Source organism: Pelophylax lessonae (assembly GCF_965119305.1).
Source record: "Pelophylax lessonae genome assembly, chromosome: 3".
NCBI lineage: Eukaryota > Metazoa > Chordata > Amphibia > Anura > Ranidae > Pelophylax > Pelophylax lessonae.
Genome location: NC_138770.1, coordinates 439268148 through 439285503, shown reverse-complemented (window position 1 = coordinate 439285503; position 17356 = coordinate 439268148). Strand labels below are relative to the sequence as shown.

Sequence of the window (17356 nt, the reverse complement as noted above, 5' to 3'; positions counted from 1 at the left end):
ATTGTACAGAGCTTGTACAATGAGATTGTATAGTGTATGGCCACTTTTAGCCTCCTAAAATGAACTAGCTGCTAACTTCTAATCCTTGTTTGCTTTGCAACAACATTTTCAAAAAACAAATCCACTTCAGTAAGGCTGGCCATACACTATACAATTTTCTTATCCAATTTTCCTTTAGATTTACCAAAACCATATAATAGGAGGTCAAACCTAAACACTTTCAATGTGTATGCAACCAGGCATTTCCTTGCACTACATTGTTCAAGGTAAATCTAAAGAAAATTGAATAAGAAAATTGTATCATGTATGGCCAGCCTTACATTTAGAAAGTTAGGGGTAGCTCTTAATTGTGTCCAGGGAACTCTACGTAGCTTTGTGGAGTGGAGTTGTGCTGCCTGCCACAAATGGGTGTAACAACATGAATTTGATCAGAAAAAAAATCAGCATGGGGATCCACCCAATTCAAACCAGGCTGTTAGGTCTCTATTATAAGATAAATATTTGTTAATGTCTAAATAGAATTGTATTAGAATGTTGACTTCTAGTTATATATGTTTATGCTTTTATCATGGTACTACTATACATTCTAGGTAAAACCTGATCAGCCCAGTGGCTTAGTGGTTAGCGCTCTGATTTAGCAACAGACAGGACATGGGTTGAAATCCCACCTATGCTACCTACCAGCCTCCTAAACTTTCAATGGCAAATGGATATGTGTGTAGGCCAAAGCATATTTCTCTTACGTATTCTGACAGTCGCCGCCCACTCATACAGTCTTCACTACTGGGTATTGGTCTTATCCACAGGAGTAAGCTAGGCAGAAGATTTTGTTAGAAAACATTCACAAAACCTTGTATAGACACACCTACGGGTGGCTGTCCCTCTGGTCCAATACCCCCAGCTAGCTGCATTTCCAATTCAGTTTGTCTTTTGCCTAGTTAGGAGTAGGCAGGCTTCCCTTGGCTGGGGCTGCAGTCTCAGCCTTTTCTTCTTATTTTTTATTTCTGAAAAAGTGATTTCTCTGTCGCTCATTGACAGATGTAGTCCTCGTTGATTAATAACAACTCGGGTTATACTGCCCTCTACAGGAGTAGGACTAGACAGGAAAGAAAACGTTCTGGCCACACCCTAGGGGCAGTCCCAGAGGGTATATCCTCTCACTTCCTGCTACAGCAAATCAGTTTTTTTCTGTCTAGTTAGGAGTAAGGACCTAGATGCCTTGCTAGGATCTTCGGCCCTGGCAGGATTTTTTTCTTAGAAAGATTTTTTAGACAGCTTTTTTCTCCAGTGTTCCTGTGAGATCTTCAAGCAAGAAAGCTGGAACTGGGCGACGGGCTGGATGTTGAGATCCAGTGGTCACCCCAGTTCAGCCTACGAGCGCGTGCAGGCCATAGCTCCGCGCTGGGTCGGCCGCGACATAGTCCCACTGGACGGGGACTGACCCTGCGAGTTAAACATCTCGCTTAAACGCCAATGACCATGAGTCACGGCGTCCGTATTGGTCGACAGCCCTCCCACCCCGGTGGAGAGGGGTACTGTCAGGAGTTGGCGCCCGCCTGGTTCCGGTATGGTGAGTAGTATGTTCCCCCTTTTCCCCCTGACAGGTTGGTGGTGAACGCGGGCCCCTCTCTAAATGGTAAGGATGGGTCTCCCCTCTATCCTATAACATGTCACAGATCCCCCTATTTGAGTGTGATTTTTGTGAACAAGAAACCAGGAGGCTTGGTTTGGGAGCTGACAATCTAATGTCATTTCAAAACTGTAAAGATGACTGAAGTCAGTGGCAGTACTAGAATATTACTGTAGTAGCATAAGGTATCCTACCTGTCAGAGGTGTTCACAGGGCGATGTCTATGCATGTATAACTGCAGTCCAGATCGCATTCCTCCAGCAAGGGCAGGCTGCCTTCCGATGGCCCACGGACCGCATGCCGCCCGCCAGGGTCTGGTACCGCCGGCCAGGCTGATCACCATCCAGGGTGAAGTTTGGGGGGCCGATGCACTCCCGCAGGCCGCTAGGCCAAATACAGCACCCCGCAGGCCGCTGCTAAGCCGCCGCTATCCTACAGGCCGCCGCCATTGTCTTGCAGAGCACACGAGGCCGCCATATTGGCGTAGCCTCGTGTCTCCAGCATGGGGGCGGCCATGTTTGAGGTGACCAAACACCTCGTGGAGCCAGAGGGAGGCGCTGGAAGGCGTGTTAAGGGGCGGAGCCGCCTCCTTTACCCAGGAAAAAGGGCCAAAGACTTCCTGTCTGTAACAGGACAGCACTGAGCAAGCTGATGAAAACTTCTGTGCATCAGGGATGAGCCTTGGGGTCTCTCTCTCTCTCTCTGTGGGGTCCAAAAAGGCAGGTAACACTGAGGGGCGCTGTTGCGACTGGGGGATACAAAAAAAAAAAAAGTTTTTTACTTTGTCATTTTTTGTCGCTGGCAAATGTCTTGTATAATCATTGACCCTGCCGCATAGGTATCCCCACCTGATCCCCTCAAGGTGGCCGCAGGACCCTCCAGTACCCCATTTGTTTTTAATGCATTATCAGCAGTTTTGGAGTCTTTGGTATCCCGGGTGGAGGTGGCCTGTCAGGGACGGGGGTCAAGAAGCGACCCCCGCCTACCCCTATTGTTTATCTGATACTTCAGATACGGATTCGGAGCTGGTCAATGCAGCTGCAGGTCCCTCTTATGGGGCTGTTGTCTCAGGTAATGTCTCCTCAGCAGTGAGGAGAACGTTTCTGCTTCCGCCATAGCACAAGAGTGGTGGATGCACTAGTTGTGTCCGTCCGGGAAACCTTTAGTCTTGAGGTTACACCGGCAGAGGTAGCTGAGACTGAAATTCTTTTTTTGTACTTGTTAGCCTACCAAAGGGCGAAGGATTTTCCTTTACCCAAATGGGGTCGTTTTGAAACAAACCCCTGTTATTTCCTAAAGCAGGGCTAGGCGCTATCCGTTTGAGGAATCCCTCTTTAAAGGATAGACGGTACCACCTGCTGTCTTGCCACAGACTGTTAGGATAAAGAGGACCTCGTAACCAAGGAGGACCTTCCCTTTCTGCTCATAAAGAGTTGTTCGTTCTGCGAGGGCGGGCGATAAGGCGAAACCCTCCAAAGCCCCTTCAGAGGGTTTTTCAAAGGGCGCTGGTCGGCTAAACAAAAAGTCCGGCTCAGCCAAGCCTGAAGAATACAGCCTGATGCGCCCCTACCCATCTCTGGGGTGGGGGGATGTCTTCACCGGTTTCCGGATCCATGGCTTGCCAGAACCCCGGACTAAGGGGTTCGCGAGGTCATACGGTCAGGATACAGGATCGAGTTTCGATCACTTCCACCGGTACGATTCTTCCCTTCTACAATTGAAGATGGAGTCCATCCGAACAGTGGTGGCCTCCCTGCATAAGGGGGAGTTCCTGGCGTCCATAGACATTTAGGATGCCTATCCTTATATCCCCATCATCGCAGGACATCAGCGTTTTCTTCGCTTTCCCAAAGATCATCCCTGGTTCCCACCAGGAGACTGAACTATCTGGGCCTAATGTTGGATACATCCTGTGCAAGAAAGTTTCTCCTTGCGGAGAAACTCCAGAAGGTTCAGTCAACGATTCGGATGTTGCTGTCCGTCAATTGGCTGGGACTGATGGTGGCCTTCTTAGAGGCAGTACCGTATACCCAGTCTCATACCCGAATTCTCCTGAAGGAGATTTTTTTCTAATGGAATCAGAATTCCGATTTCCTGGACAATCGGATCCGGTTGAGCGAGCGGACCAGGAAGTCTCCGATGCTCAACCAGGGGAAGTCATTCCTTCCGATAGCATCCAGGTTACCAATAGGGTATCGGAACTGAGAGCGATCAGATTTTGTCTGATTTACTGGACCGAGCAGCTCTAGAGCAGCCCGATTCGGATCCAATCGCACTATGCCACGGTCGTGACTTATGTCAAGAAAGGGGCACTGTCCTGGTGGCCATCGAAACGACTAGCATCTTTCATTGGACGGAACGGTTTGTTCCGGATCTCCCCGCAGTGTTCACTCCAGGGGTGGGAAATCGGCAGGCAGATTATTTCAGCCATCAGATTCTGGATCAAGGGGTATGGCCTCTTCATCCAGAGGTTTTTCACTAGCTGTCCCTTCATTGGGGCACCCCGGATGTGGATCTGTTGGCACCTTGGCTCAACAGGAAGGTGCGGAGGTTTGTAGCTCGCACCCGCGATCCTCTAGCGGACGCAGCAGAAACGCTTATCGCCCCGTGGGAGCAGTATCAGCTACGGCATGCCTTCCATCCTCTCAAGTTACTGCAGGAACTTCTTCGCAGGATAGAGGTGGAGGGAATTCCAGTTATTCTGGAAATTCCGGACTGACCTCGTCGAGCCTGGTACGCCGACTTGGTGAGGCTAGTCGCGGACGCTTCTTGGAGACTTCCTCTCAGGGAGGATTTGCGGTCTCAGGGACCGATCTTCCATCTTGCTTTACAATCGCTGGCTTAATGGCCTGGCCATTGAGACCCAGGTACTGAAGGACAAGGGAGTCCTACCTCTAGTTAAAGCAAGGAAAGCGACTTCCAGCACATGGAAGTCTTATATGGCGTGGTGTGAATCTTTTGGATTTCCCCCACATACCTATTCGGTGACCCGAATCTTGGTCTGTCTGCAACAAGGGGTTGAGCAGAAACTGTCCTTGAGCACTATCAAGGGTCAGGTTTCAGCGTTAGCAATCATCTTTCAGAAACCTTTGGCTAATCATTCCTTGGTGCGGAATTTCATCCAGGGGGTGCAACATTTGGCTCCGCCAGTGCGCGCACCCTTACCGCCTGGGATCTTAATTTAGTGTGGTCGGTTCTTCAGAAACTTCTCTTTGAAGATATTAGGGAGATTCCCTTGCTTACATTATCCCAGAAGGTGGCCTTCTTGGTGGCCATTACTTCTGCACGCAGGGTGTCAGAACTGGCCACATTATCTTGACGTTCCCCATATCTGGTGGTTCATAGGGATAAGGTGGTTCTTCTTCCAGATCCATCCTTCCTTCCTAAGTGGTTTTCAGAGTTTTCATCTGAATAAAAATATTGTGTTACCTTCCCCGTGTCCTAAGACTAGCCATCCTTGGGAGTTTGCATTACACTCCTTGGATGGGGTTCAGAAGGATACACTTGACTACTACGAACTTGTTTTCGTAAGACGGACTCACTTTTTGTGATCACGGATAGCCCTTGAAGGGGGTTGCCTGTGTCTGCCGCGACCATATCTAGATGGACCAGTCAGACGGTGGTACAGGCTTATTCTATTAAGGGTCGGAATCCTCCGTTCCCTGTTAAGGCGCACTCTACTCGGGCGCCTAGTGTCTCCTGGGTCTTCCGCCAGCAGGCATCAGCGATCCAGGTTTTCAAGGCGATGACTTGATCGTCGGTTCATACCTTTACAACATTTTATAAAGTTGATGTGATGGCATCGTCAGATGCCTCTTTTGGCCACAAGGTTCTGCAGGCCGCAATCGGTGGAGGCTGTTGGTCTACCTCAAGGGTTTGTTGGGTGTTTCACTTAGGTCTCATCTTTTTGCTCGATGAGTCCTTGATGCTTCCGGTTGGCTCCGGTTGGGCCTTCTGGATTTTGATTTCTGTTATCCCACCCCTCATTTGTGGTACTGCTTTGGGACTTCCCGAGTTGTTATTAATCAACGAGGACTACGTCTGTCAATGAGCGACAGAGAAAAATGGATTTTTGTAAAATCTGTTTTTTGAGTTGGGTTGGGTTAAATTCTCTAAACACTGCTTTGTGACATAACTGATTTGCTGTAGCAGTGAGAGGATATACCCTCTGGGACTGCCCCTAGGGTGTGGCCAGAAAGTTTTCTTTCCTGTCTAGTCCTACTTCTGTAGAGGGCAGTATAACCCGAGTTGTTATTAATCAACGAGGACTACGTCTGTCAATGAGCTTAAGAGAAAAGGATTTTACGGTAAGATTTTACAAAAATCCATTTTTTTCTTTACACTGATAGCTTTTTATTTGTTCCTGTGCTTAGTTAGTCAGACTTCGTAAGACTACAGCGTTTGCGGAGCTGGGAATCACACTGGTTATCCTAGAGCCTTACGGAATCCCAGCCTGCCATTGAGCGTTAGCAGGCTATGCGTACGCCCAGGCCTCGCAAACTATCTGTCCCTGTCCTCAGGGACAAGCCTGTGAAGTGGCTACTTTTCAGTCCTAGCGTCCTGTTCGGCTGACGGCACCCCCACCCGGACTGGGAGGCTTCCTGTCACAGAGCGGTAACCAACGTTTCGCTGGACTGTGAGTACCATGCTACCCCTCTGTCTATGGCATTATCTGTCGGGGGGTGTATGTGGGGCCTCTGTTATGGGGATGGCAGTCTATGTGGAGTCTGTGATATCCCCCTCATGTCTGTCAGTATGGTTCCTGTGTGTCCCTTCCCGGTCTCTGCGGGGGCGCTATAGCGGTTCTGCCGCGGTGTGGGGGGTTTGCGAAGGTCCCTTAGTCCCTGTGATGCTTGTGCAACATTTTGGGGGTACAGACATGCTTGTGGGGGCCGCAATCGGTGTAAAACCGCGGGGCCACCATTTCAGGTGTGGGCAGGCTCTTTGACCTCATTGTGAGGGCAGCAGCCATTTTCTGTAATGCTTTGGCGCCCTTCGGGCGCCATCTTTAGTGTGGGCAATGTGTTTCCTCAATGTGCTCAGCGGCCATTTTCTCTGAGCCTCCCACCATAAACTTACATTGGCAACCATTTTCTTGTGGCTCAGAACTGTGTTCTGCCTCTAGTGGCGTGACATAATTTCCTTCTCCTGGCACACAGATCGAGCTGGCAGCGTGTGTACAGTATAGCACACTTCTGGGGGATTTTTTGCTGTTTTTTCTGGTTCATATCTCTGCTGGCAGTTATTATTTTTCAGTGCTTAGTAGCACAGGCTAGTTATTTATTGTGGTGGGAACCACAGTTATCGCCGATTTAAAGGGCCAGCGCCATTTAATCTCTAAGTGTTCTGATGGAGTCCCAGGATAGCAAATTCCCCCCAGCTCTGGTGGAGGGTTCAGGTACTCCTGAATCCTCTGCAATAGTCTCACTTACTGCTACACTTACGACTTTAGCGTCCAAAGTGGATCTGTTGATGTCTGAGCGGGCTTCTAAGAAGAGGCCCAGGCTTTCTCAGTCTTCTGATTCAGAGCCAGATATGGTTGCCCCGGACAGTATACCCCCTGAAGGGTCTCAGTCCTCTCAGTCGGATGGGGAGGAGGTGGAGGATTCCCCCTCCGGGTCCACAAGAGAACGCGCTGCAATGTCTGCGCTCTGTTAAAGACACGCTACATTTAGAAGATGAGCCCTACCTGCCGGGTGAGCGGTCTTCCTTTGGGACCCGCAAAGCCCAGAAGTCGGTTCAGGTGTTTCCCTGTCCCGCTGAGTTTCACGAAACAGTGAATGAACAATGGCGCAATTTAAAGCGCAATTTTGTGGTGCCTAAGCGGTTTCAGTACCGTTATCCCTTTGCGTTTCCGGTGGATTCGCGCTGGACTGTGGCCCCTAAGGTGGACCACACTGTGTCCAGGTTAAATAAAGCCACTTTGATGCCTGTGGAGGATTCTCCGGTGTTTAGAGATCTGGCGGATAGGCGGCACTCCTATCTGGTGGCAGGTTCCTTGATGAAACCCGTGTTCGTGTTCCGAGTAATGGTCTCTCAGGCTGTGGTGGAGTGGACTAAGGTGCTAAGACGCACCCCTGTGGCTGATTCCGCCCCTCCTGCTACTCTGGAGATGGTGGACCAAATAATTAAGGCTGTTTTATACCTGTGTGATGCGGCCTTTGATGAAGCCCCTTTAGTCTCACGCTTATCTGCAGTCGCAGTGACGATCCATCGCATCGTGTGGTTGAAAAGCTGGTCGGCCGGCCATTCTTCCAAGAAGACGGTGTCTGACATCCCTTATGCAGGGAGTTGCCTTTTTGGGGACTCCCTGGACGAATTGGTGAAGGGGGTCCCTGGGGGTAAAAGCACGCTGCTGCCCCAGGTGTCCAGGGGCAAGTCTTTCCGCGGTAAGCGGGGCCCTTCCTTTAAACCTAACCAGGGGTCCTTTCGTGCCTTCAAGGCACAAGACAAGGGCAAATCCTTCAAGGCCTCTGGTGGCCAGAAGAAGCCTTGGGCAGGAAAATCGAAAGCCGCCCACTCTGGCACGGCGGCCCAGCCCTCCTCGACCTGAAGGGGCGCCCTCACCCGTTTCAGGGGTGGGGGGACGTCTGCGCTGGTTTCCCAAGCCCTGGCTGGTCAAGGTTCAGGACAGATGGGTTCAGGAACTCATTCGGTCAGGGTACAAGATCGAATTTCGATCACGCCCGACAGATTCCTTCCCTCAAATCTTCATTTGACCCCAGATCGTTTCCAAGATCTCCAGCGGGCGGTTCAGGGTCTCCTCGCCCAGGGGTTTCTGAACCTCTTTGTGCGGGTTCAAAAATTCCGCATGGAGTCCCTCCGATCGGTGGTGGCCTCCCTGAGTCCGGGAGATTTCCTGGCTTCCATCGACCTCAAGGATGCGTATTTACACATCCCCATTTAAGAAGGTCATCAGAGGTACCTCTGATTCGCACTCGCTTCAGCTCCAAGTGTGTTTAACAAAGTGTTGGCTCCTGTCCTGGCCCTGTTGCGGGCGCAGGTGATTGCAATCCTTGGGTATCTGGACAATCTCCTATTAAGGTCGAGTTCTAGTGCCACTCTGTTGCGCGATCTGTCAACCACGGTTCAGATGCTTCAGGAGTTCGGGTGGACCATCAATTTTCAGAAGTCGACATTGTCTCCTGTTCGCCTCCCTTACCTGGGGATGGTTCTAGACTCCGCCCAGGCAAAAGTCTTCCTGCCGTAGGACAAACTCCGGACTCTGCAGAACAAGGTCAGGTCCCTTAGGGACAACGAGTCCTCATCGCTCAGGACCTGCATGCGGTCCCTGGGATTGATGGTGTCCGCCTTCGAGGTGATACCATTTGCACAGTTCCACACACGATCTCTGCAAGCGGAGATTCTGGCCAAGTGGGACAGATGTCCTCATTCCTTGCAAAGGAGGATCTCTTTGAGCCACCAAGTCAGAGCGGATCTTCTGTGGTGGCTCCAGTGGCTCCAGTCTCCGGCTCTGACGAAAGGGAAATCCTTCCGGCCATTGTCATGGACGGTGGTCACCACGGACGCCAGCCTGTCGGGCTGGGGTGGCGTTCTGGGCAATTTGTCTGCCCAGGGCACTTGGTCGGAGGTGGAATCCTCCCTGTCGATCAATATCTTGGAACTGTGAGCGATCAGACTATGTTTGCTCCATTGGTTTGATCATCTTCGGGGCCGCCCTGTGCGTGTGCAGACGGACAACGCAACTGAGGTGGCTTACATAAATCACCAAGGGGGCATCAGGAGTGCCGGGGCGGCCAAGGAAGTGGCCGAGATTCTGTCTTGGGCCGAGGCGCAGGTCCCGGCGATTTCGGCAGTTCACATTCCAGGTGTGGAGAACTGGCAGGCCGACTATCTGAGCCGTCAGACCCTGAACCCGGAGGTGTTTCAGATGCTGTGTGCACGGTGGGGATCCCCGGATGTGGATCTGTTCGCATCACAGCTAAACAACAAGGTGGGAAGGTCGTGGCAAGAACGCGCGACCCTCTGGCAGACGCCTCGGATGCGTTGGTAGTGCCTTGGAATCGGTATCGCCTGATTTATGCCTCCCCCCCCCCCCCCCCGATTCAATTGCTGTCCAGGTTCCTTCGCAGGTTGGCCTCGGAACCGAGGGTGGTGATTCTAGTGGCCCCAGACTGGCCGCGCCGGTCTTGGTACACGGACATCGTTCAACTGGTCGTCGAGCCTCCCTGGCGGCTCCCATTACGAGACGATCTGCTGTCTTAGGGGCCGATCTTCCATCCTGCTTTGCAGTCGCTGGCTTTAACGGCGTGGCTCTCTTAATCAGGGTCTCTTGTTGGCGGTCATTCCTACCTTACTCAAGGCTAGGAAGGCCTCGTCCGGTAAGATTTATTATCGTACCTGGAAGGCTTATTTCGCCTGGTGTGAGTCGCAGGGTTTCCATCTTCGCTCCTTTTCGGTGGCGAGAGTGTTAGCCTTCTTGCAATCTGGTGTGGACCAGTGTCTTGCGCTGACAACTATTAAGGGTCAGTTATCTGCACTGGCCATTCTCTTCCAGCGCCTCTTGGCGTCGAATTCCTCGATCCGTACCTTTTTATTCAAGGGGTGTGTCATCTGGCTCCCCCTAGGAGGGCACCCTTGCCTCCTTGGGACTTGAATTTGGTTCTGTCCGTTTTGCAACGTCCTCCCTTTGAGAACATCCGGGAGATTCCTCTGCCTGCGCTGTCACGGAAAGTCGCCTTTCTGGTGGCGATCACATCTGCTCGTAGAGTGTCGGAGTTGGTGGCCCTGTCTTGCCGCTCCCCCTATCTGGTTGTTCATAGGGATAAGGTGGTCTTGCGACCTCATCAATCTTTCCTTCCAAAGGTTGTGTTCGATTTTCATCTCAACGAGGACATTGTCTTGCCTTCGCTGTGTGCGAAACCTAAGCATCCTAAGGAGTTTGCCTTGCATTCCTTGGATGTGGTCCGGGCGATCCGGGTTTACCGGTCGTCTACTGAATCCTTCAGGAAGTCTGATTCTCTTTTTGTCCTTCCTGAGGGACCTCTGAAGGGTATGGCTGCGTCTGCGGCAACCATTTCTAAATGGATCAGACAGACGATTGTACAGGCTTATTCGCTTAGGGAACAGGTTCCTCCTTTCCCTGTCACGGCGTACTCTACCAGAGCGGTGAGTGCGTCTTGGGCCTTCCGCCATCAGGCGTCGGTGTCCCAGCTGTGCAAAGCGGCGACCTGGTCGTCCGTGCACACCTTTACAAAATTTTACATACTTGATGTTTTGGAATCGGCAGATGCCTCCTTTTTAGCCGCAAAGTTCTGAGTGCGGCAGTGCCTTAGGGGAGACATGGCGTTTTTTGCCTGTCCCCTCCTGTTGGGGTTTTTTCCCCCTTGGTTATTTTGCTTTCCTGGGTTTGTTCGCTCCTGTTGAGCTTTTCTGTTACCCAGTGTTTTACCTTTCTGGTTCAAGATGAGGTTCTTTTCTCTGCACTGGATGTTGCGTTGCCTTTTAGACGGTTACGTTTCCCACCCCTCACATCTACACTGCTGTGGAACATCCCAGTAGTGAAGACTGTATGAGTGGGCGGCGACTGTCAGAGGATGTAAGAGAAAATAGAATTTTTGTAAGAACTTACCGTAAAATTCTTTTCTCTGAGTCCTCTGACAGTCGCCGCCCCCCACCCCTCTTATGGGGTTCATGGACCTATATACTGCTTGCTACCAAACTGAATTGGAAATGCAGCTAGCTGAGGGTATTGGACCAGAGGGACAGCCCCCTGTAGGTGTGTCTATACAAGGTTTTGTGAATGTTTTCTAACAAAATCTTCTGCCTAGCTTACTCCTGTGGATAAGACCAATACCCAGTAGTTAAGACTGTATGAGTGGGTGGCGACTGTCAGAGGATTCAGAGAAAATAATTTTACGGTAAGTTCTTACAAAAATTCTATTTTTCCATCAGCGTGATACTGATGGCACTTATGCGTTTGCCAAAGCGCATTTGCCATTGCAATTCTTGGGCGGTGGTAGCATGGGATTTAGGCATAAAAAAAAGTTTGACATATATAGAATAGAGATATAACTCTTATATCAACGCTGCACAAATACCGTGTGACAAAAAATATTGCAACGGCCGCCATTTTATTCTCCAGAGTCTTTGATAAAAAAATATATATATATATAATGTTTGGGAGGTTCTAAGTAATTTTCTAGAAAAAAAATACTGATTTTAACTTGTAAGCAACAAGTGTCAGAAATAGGCCTGGTTCTTAAGTGTTTAAAATATAACAGATATGTAACTGTAAATGATAAATATTGGGACATCGACCCAATTCTAATATTTTTGGCTCTATACACCACCACAATGGATTTGAAATGAAACAAGCAAGATGTGCTTTATCTGCAGACTTCCATCTTTAATTTGAGGGTATTTACATCCAAATGAGGTGAACGGTGTAGGAATTACAACAGTTTGTATATGTGCCTCCCACTTTTTAAGGGACCAAAAGTAATGGGACAATTGGCTGCTCAGCTGTTCCATAGCCAGGTGTGTGGTATTCCCTCATGGCATAGCAGACATTACTCTGTAATAATCATTCAGAACAGCATTCATTGGCAAAAGAAGAAAACAAACCATGTACAATAATTGTAATGTAAATAAAAAGCCACACAACAAGGTAGAGCACACCCCATATTTATTGGCATACATGTACACACATGATGATAGCTAAATACTGCAGTGCAGTTTCATATAGGAAACTTGTTGGCAATTGCCAGTTATGGAACCGTGATTATGCCGTTCAAGTCTATACTTTTGCAACCTACAGAAGCCTCCAAGAAGTATAAAGCCATCAGACTTGAAAGAGCAGGGAATGTTTAGCTTTCAAAGAATACTTTTCAAATTTAATTTGATTCTTCTTTTTTTTTTTTTCTTTGTAGGTTTATCGAAACAGACTATACTAATCATAATTGGTGTTGCTGTTGGTTGTCCTCTCCTTCTTCTCATTTCTTGCTTTATTATTGCGAGCTGGATTAAACCCAGGAGTTTGATGCCAGAATCATTGGTATGTTATGATAAATGGTATTGTATACTCTACAGCAGACATCTTTTACAAACTTTAAGCCCCAGTAATTTTATTTTTTTTAGGTTTTCTTTATTGCTTACTACTGACCTGAAAAAAAAAGATTGTTTGCTGAAGGCCATGTTCACACATGTGCAGTGCGAATTTCCTCTCTGTTTTCACTTCAAATTTCCATGCAGCTGTTTAGCTACGATTTCCAGATACCGTTCAGATGGAAATTTTTGGATCAGGTGGCCACTCTGCGTCTTTAACAATAGCTGGTTGTTAGGCAGCGGACTTGGAAGCCGGCCGCCATGTCCTCAACTGATGACTTTTCAGCTGTCAGCGGAGCGGGTTCCCCACTGATGGCTAAATGTAAAAAAAAAAAAAAAAAAAAGTTGCTGGCAATGGAAAATTATAAAGATAAAACATGTCCCCCCCCCCCCCCCAATTTCATACCAGACCTTTATCCGAACATGCAGCCTGGCAGGCCAGAAAAGGGGGACAAACGAACGTCAAAGGGAGGGGGGCTGTGGCCAGTGGTTGTGGGGGTCTGCAGGTGGGGGGGGACTTATCAGAATCTGAAAGCCCCCTTTAACAAGGTGGCCCCCCAGATCCCGCCCTCTATGTGAATGAGTATAGGGTACATTGTACCCCTACACATTCACCAAACAAAAGTGTCAAAAAGGGAAAAAAAATAGTTTTTGACAGTTTCTTTATAAACAAAAAAAAACAATGTCTCCCGTTGTAGATCCAGCGTCAATAACTATGAACTCTGCCACGGCTGCCAACCCGAAAAAAAAAAACAGGCTGCACCCGTCGCTGGCTGCCAGCTTTACTGTCTGTCAGTTCTTAAATAGCTAAGGGGTCCCCTTGTGGCATCGTCGGCTGGTGCATGCTAGGTCGATGAGGTCACCCGGTTACATCATCATGTGGCCCCGCCCCTTAGTTATTTAAGGACTGGATTTACTTTGGGGGACATGGTTTTGTCTTTTTTTATAAAGGAATTGTCAAAGACTCTGCTTTTTTTTATTTCTCTGACACTTTTTTGGTAAATGAGTAGGGGTAGAATGTACCCCATGCTCATTCACATAGGAGGGGCTGGGATCTGGGGGCCCCTTTGTTAAAGGGGGCTTCAGATTTTCCAATCAGGCCCCACAACCGTCGGCGAGGGTTGTGGGGAAAAGGCCCTTGTCCCCCTTTACTACATGCTCGGATAAGGGTCTGGTATGGACCTTGGAGGACCCACACACTTTATTTTTTATTTATTTTTATTTTGGCGTGGGGTTCCCCTCAAAATCCATACCAGACCTAAAGGTCTGGTATGGATTCAAGGGAGGGGGACCCCACATTGTGTGTGTGTGTGTGTGTGTGCTTTTTTTTTTTTTTTTTAAGCATGGGGTTCCCCTTAAAATCCATACCAGACCCTTAGGGTCTAGAATTCTTATCTGAATCAGATGCAGTTCAAAACTTATCCAATTTGCATCACAATATTGACTATCAATTAAATATGCAAGCTGGACACTTCAAGGTCAACACACAATGTCTTAAATAAAACCAATCAAATAAAATAGTGCAGCGCAAAGATCTTTTAAACCTATATTCCTAAAATGAACATAAAAGTCCATCACATAGTATCCTCATAAACATTACTGTTGTGGATAGGTGCCTAACATTGAGACATGCAGGTGCCGCTGTGAGACCACAGTCACACACAGCCTCTCACCTTCACATGACCAGAATAGTCTTAATTCACTTTCCCCAGTGACTCTCCAACCAGCATACAGTTTTGTAGTAAGACTCCGTCCGTGGTATATGGAATAAATAAAGGAGACATTCGGCCCTGGGAGTTATTGACCCTTTTAAGAACCCAGATAGTCGGTTGTTTTCATTCTTGTTGGGCTTTTATGCATGTTGCAAAGGCTCAGCTTGTAGGAGTTCAAAAGTGAATAACAAAATACAGTGACTTTGTAGCATCAGTGACTAGAAAACAATACCGCATAAAAAAATTGATAACCTGTACCACCAAAGTGTGATCTATATGTTAAAGTGTGGGTGCGGATTACAGTATATTGGCAGAACTTTGAGAGCCCTTCATGTTCGAATAGGGGAGGATGTCAATAACAATCAGAGAGGGGTTAAGATCCATAGTGTATCAAAACACTTTAGAGATCACCATAATAGGGACCCCAGTTCCCTCTAATTTTGGGGTATTGAGAAAGTGGTAAAGCATTGGAGGGGGGGGGGGGTAATTTTATTCGACAATTAAGCCATAGGGAATTGTTTTGGATTTTTGAAACTAAAGTCATGGTTCCTGCTGGCTTGAATGTCAATAGATTTGAACTGTTTTATTTCGGATAGTTAATGGGTACTGTCAAAAAATAGCAACATTTTTTAATAGGTTTTTAATATCATTTTGTGTCTGCTTATGTTTCTTTAAATATTCATTTTTGGAATATACATTGTGAAAGGGTGGCTGTGGTGGGTCACACGTTTATATTAAATTATTATCCATTATTCGTATGGGAAAATATCTTGGATATGTAGGTGGAGAGCTCCCCTTTAACATGAGCCCATATAGAACAGATAGGACGAGTAGTGTCCCTTTAATGTATGTGGCTTGTATGTTGGTGATATGTTTAAACTAGTATTATTAAAAGTGGGAGTATGTCTCATTTTTAATTAGTATAAAGACTTCACTCAGTACAATTTATATCGATATAAGTCCAGTTATTAATATGTGTACTGGCATTGGTTTTGTTTGTTGTGGAGGGCAGCCGCTCAGTCAGTTCAGCTGGTTCTGATAGATCGCGTGTGGTTGCCATGGAGTCCGCAAGTGTATTTAGGAACGGGCTCATTATGAGGCTCCACTTCCGCTGATGGAAGTCCCACCCAGGACGTAACACGTAAGAGGGAGGAGCAACGTGTGACATCACCCGCGGCCATCCTTACAGGGTTATGGTGTACTGAGAGCGCTAATGGTCTGCACGTGACTGAAGTGCATTGTAAGTTTTCTACTATTTTTACTAAAGTTTGATATTGTACAGAGAGCACTAGATGTTCCTTTATTCCATATACCACAGACAGAGTCTTTAACTACAACACTGTACGCTGGTTGCAGAGTCTTTGACCCCACTGGGGAAGCCACATTAAGACCATTCTGGTCATATGAAGGAGGGGAGAGGCTGTGTGTGACTGTGGTGGAAGGATTCTCACAGCGGCATCTGCATGTCTCAATGTTAAGCACCTATCCACAGCAGTCATGTTTATGAGAATCCTATGTGATGGACTTTAATGTTAAATTTATCTATCATTCATTGACGGACGCAGTCTTTGTTTTTTTTTAACTGTAGGGTTATACTGCCCCCCCTACAGGAGTAGGACAGTAGGCAGAAAAAAATTTCTGGCTACGCCTATGGGCAGTCCCAGGAGGTAAACTCCCTCTCTCTGCTATAGGATGCCGGTTTCTCTTTTCTACCTAGGCAGGAGTAAGGACCTAGTTACTTGCTGGGATCTCTGGTCCTGGCAAAAGTTTTTTTCTAGATAGTTTTTTTATCCGGATTTTTTCCTGTGAGATCTACAATCAACTAAGCCGGACTGGGCGTCGGGCTGGATATATAGATCCAGTGGTCACCCCAGCTGGCCAGCGAGCACGCGCAGACCCCAGCTCCATGCTAGGTCCACCGCAACATAGTCCCACTGGATAGTGAATGGTTCTGCGAGTTACACGTCTCGCCAGGTCACATACGCCCATGTCTCATACAAAGACAAGGAAGACTCACTGCTCCAGGTGAATCAAGAAGCCTGATGATGTACAGGTGCTCGCCTCCGCAGACAATCAATATAGAAGAAATGGCTGCACTCCAGGTATCCTCAAAATTCTGGTTTATTAACCGAACATCCCAATGTGGCAAACAGGTAGATGCGTTTCACACAAAGTGTGCTTAATCATTACAAATAAATGTCAGCAACACATCTCTATTTATACACAGATGTCAACAACAGGTGATACAATAAAGAGGCGGACCATTCTCTAAAGTGCTTGCACCAAGAATACATCCAAATATCGGTGAACAAGAAACAAAATCTTAACACATATATTCAAATAATCTTGTGTAAATAATCACAATATGTGAAATGTGACAATATAATGAATCAATATTACAAAAAATATGTATAATCCTTGAAAATAAAGATAAATGTAAAGAAGACAACCATACATGTGAAGGAAAGATTGTATGGTGTATGGAGGGGAAAAAAAAAATCGTACAATCAAATAAAAACAAGATAAGTTATACACATACAAAACAACAAGGGATATGTGCCATAGATAGATTGTAAAATATTCTGACACCCCTATATATCCACAGGGCCAACCATACCCACTTACCGTATATACTCGAGTATAAGCCGACCCGAATATAAGCCGAGGCTCCTAATTTTACCACAAAAAAATGGGAAAAATGATTGACTCGAGTATAAACCTTGGGTGGGAAATACAGCAGCTACTGGACCCAACTGGACCACCACGAGACCCAAAACAGGGGCTGCGGGCATGGTACAGGATAATGCAGGGCTGTGGGCATGGTACAGGATAATGCAGGACTGCGGGCATGCAACAGGAGAATGCAGGGCTGCGGGCATGGTACAGGAGAATGCAGGGCTGCGGGCATGGTACAGAAGAATGCAGGGCTGCGGGCATGGTACAGGAT

At 47.7% G+C, this 17356-nt stretch overlaps 1 protein-coding gene across 1 annotated transcript in view; it reads left to right on the top strand.

The window, feature by feature from the left end:
- Window positions 1–17356, top strand: part of IFNGR1 (interferon gamma receptor 1) — a 146133-nt gene that overhangs the window by 119627 nt on the left and 9150 nt on the right. The window contains exon 6 of the mRNA XM_082252248.1: window positions 12523–12647. Within this exon, the coding sequence (XP_082108374.1) occupies window positions 12523–12647 (125 nt within the window). The remainder of the gene's footprint in view (window positions 1–12522; window positions 12648–17356) is intronic.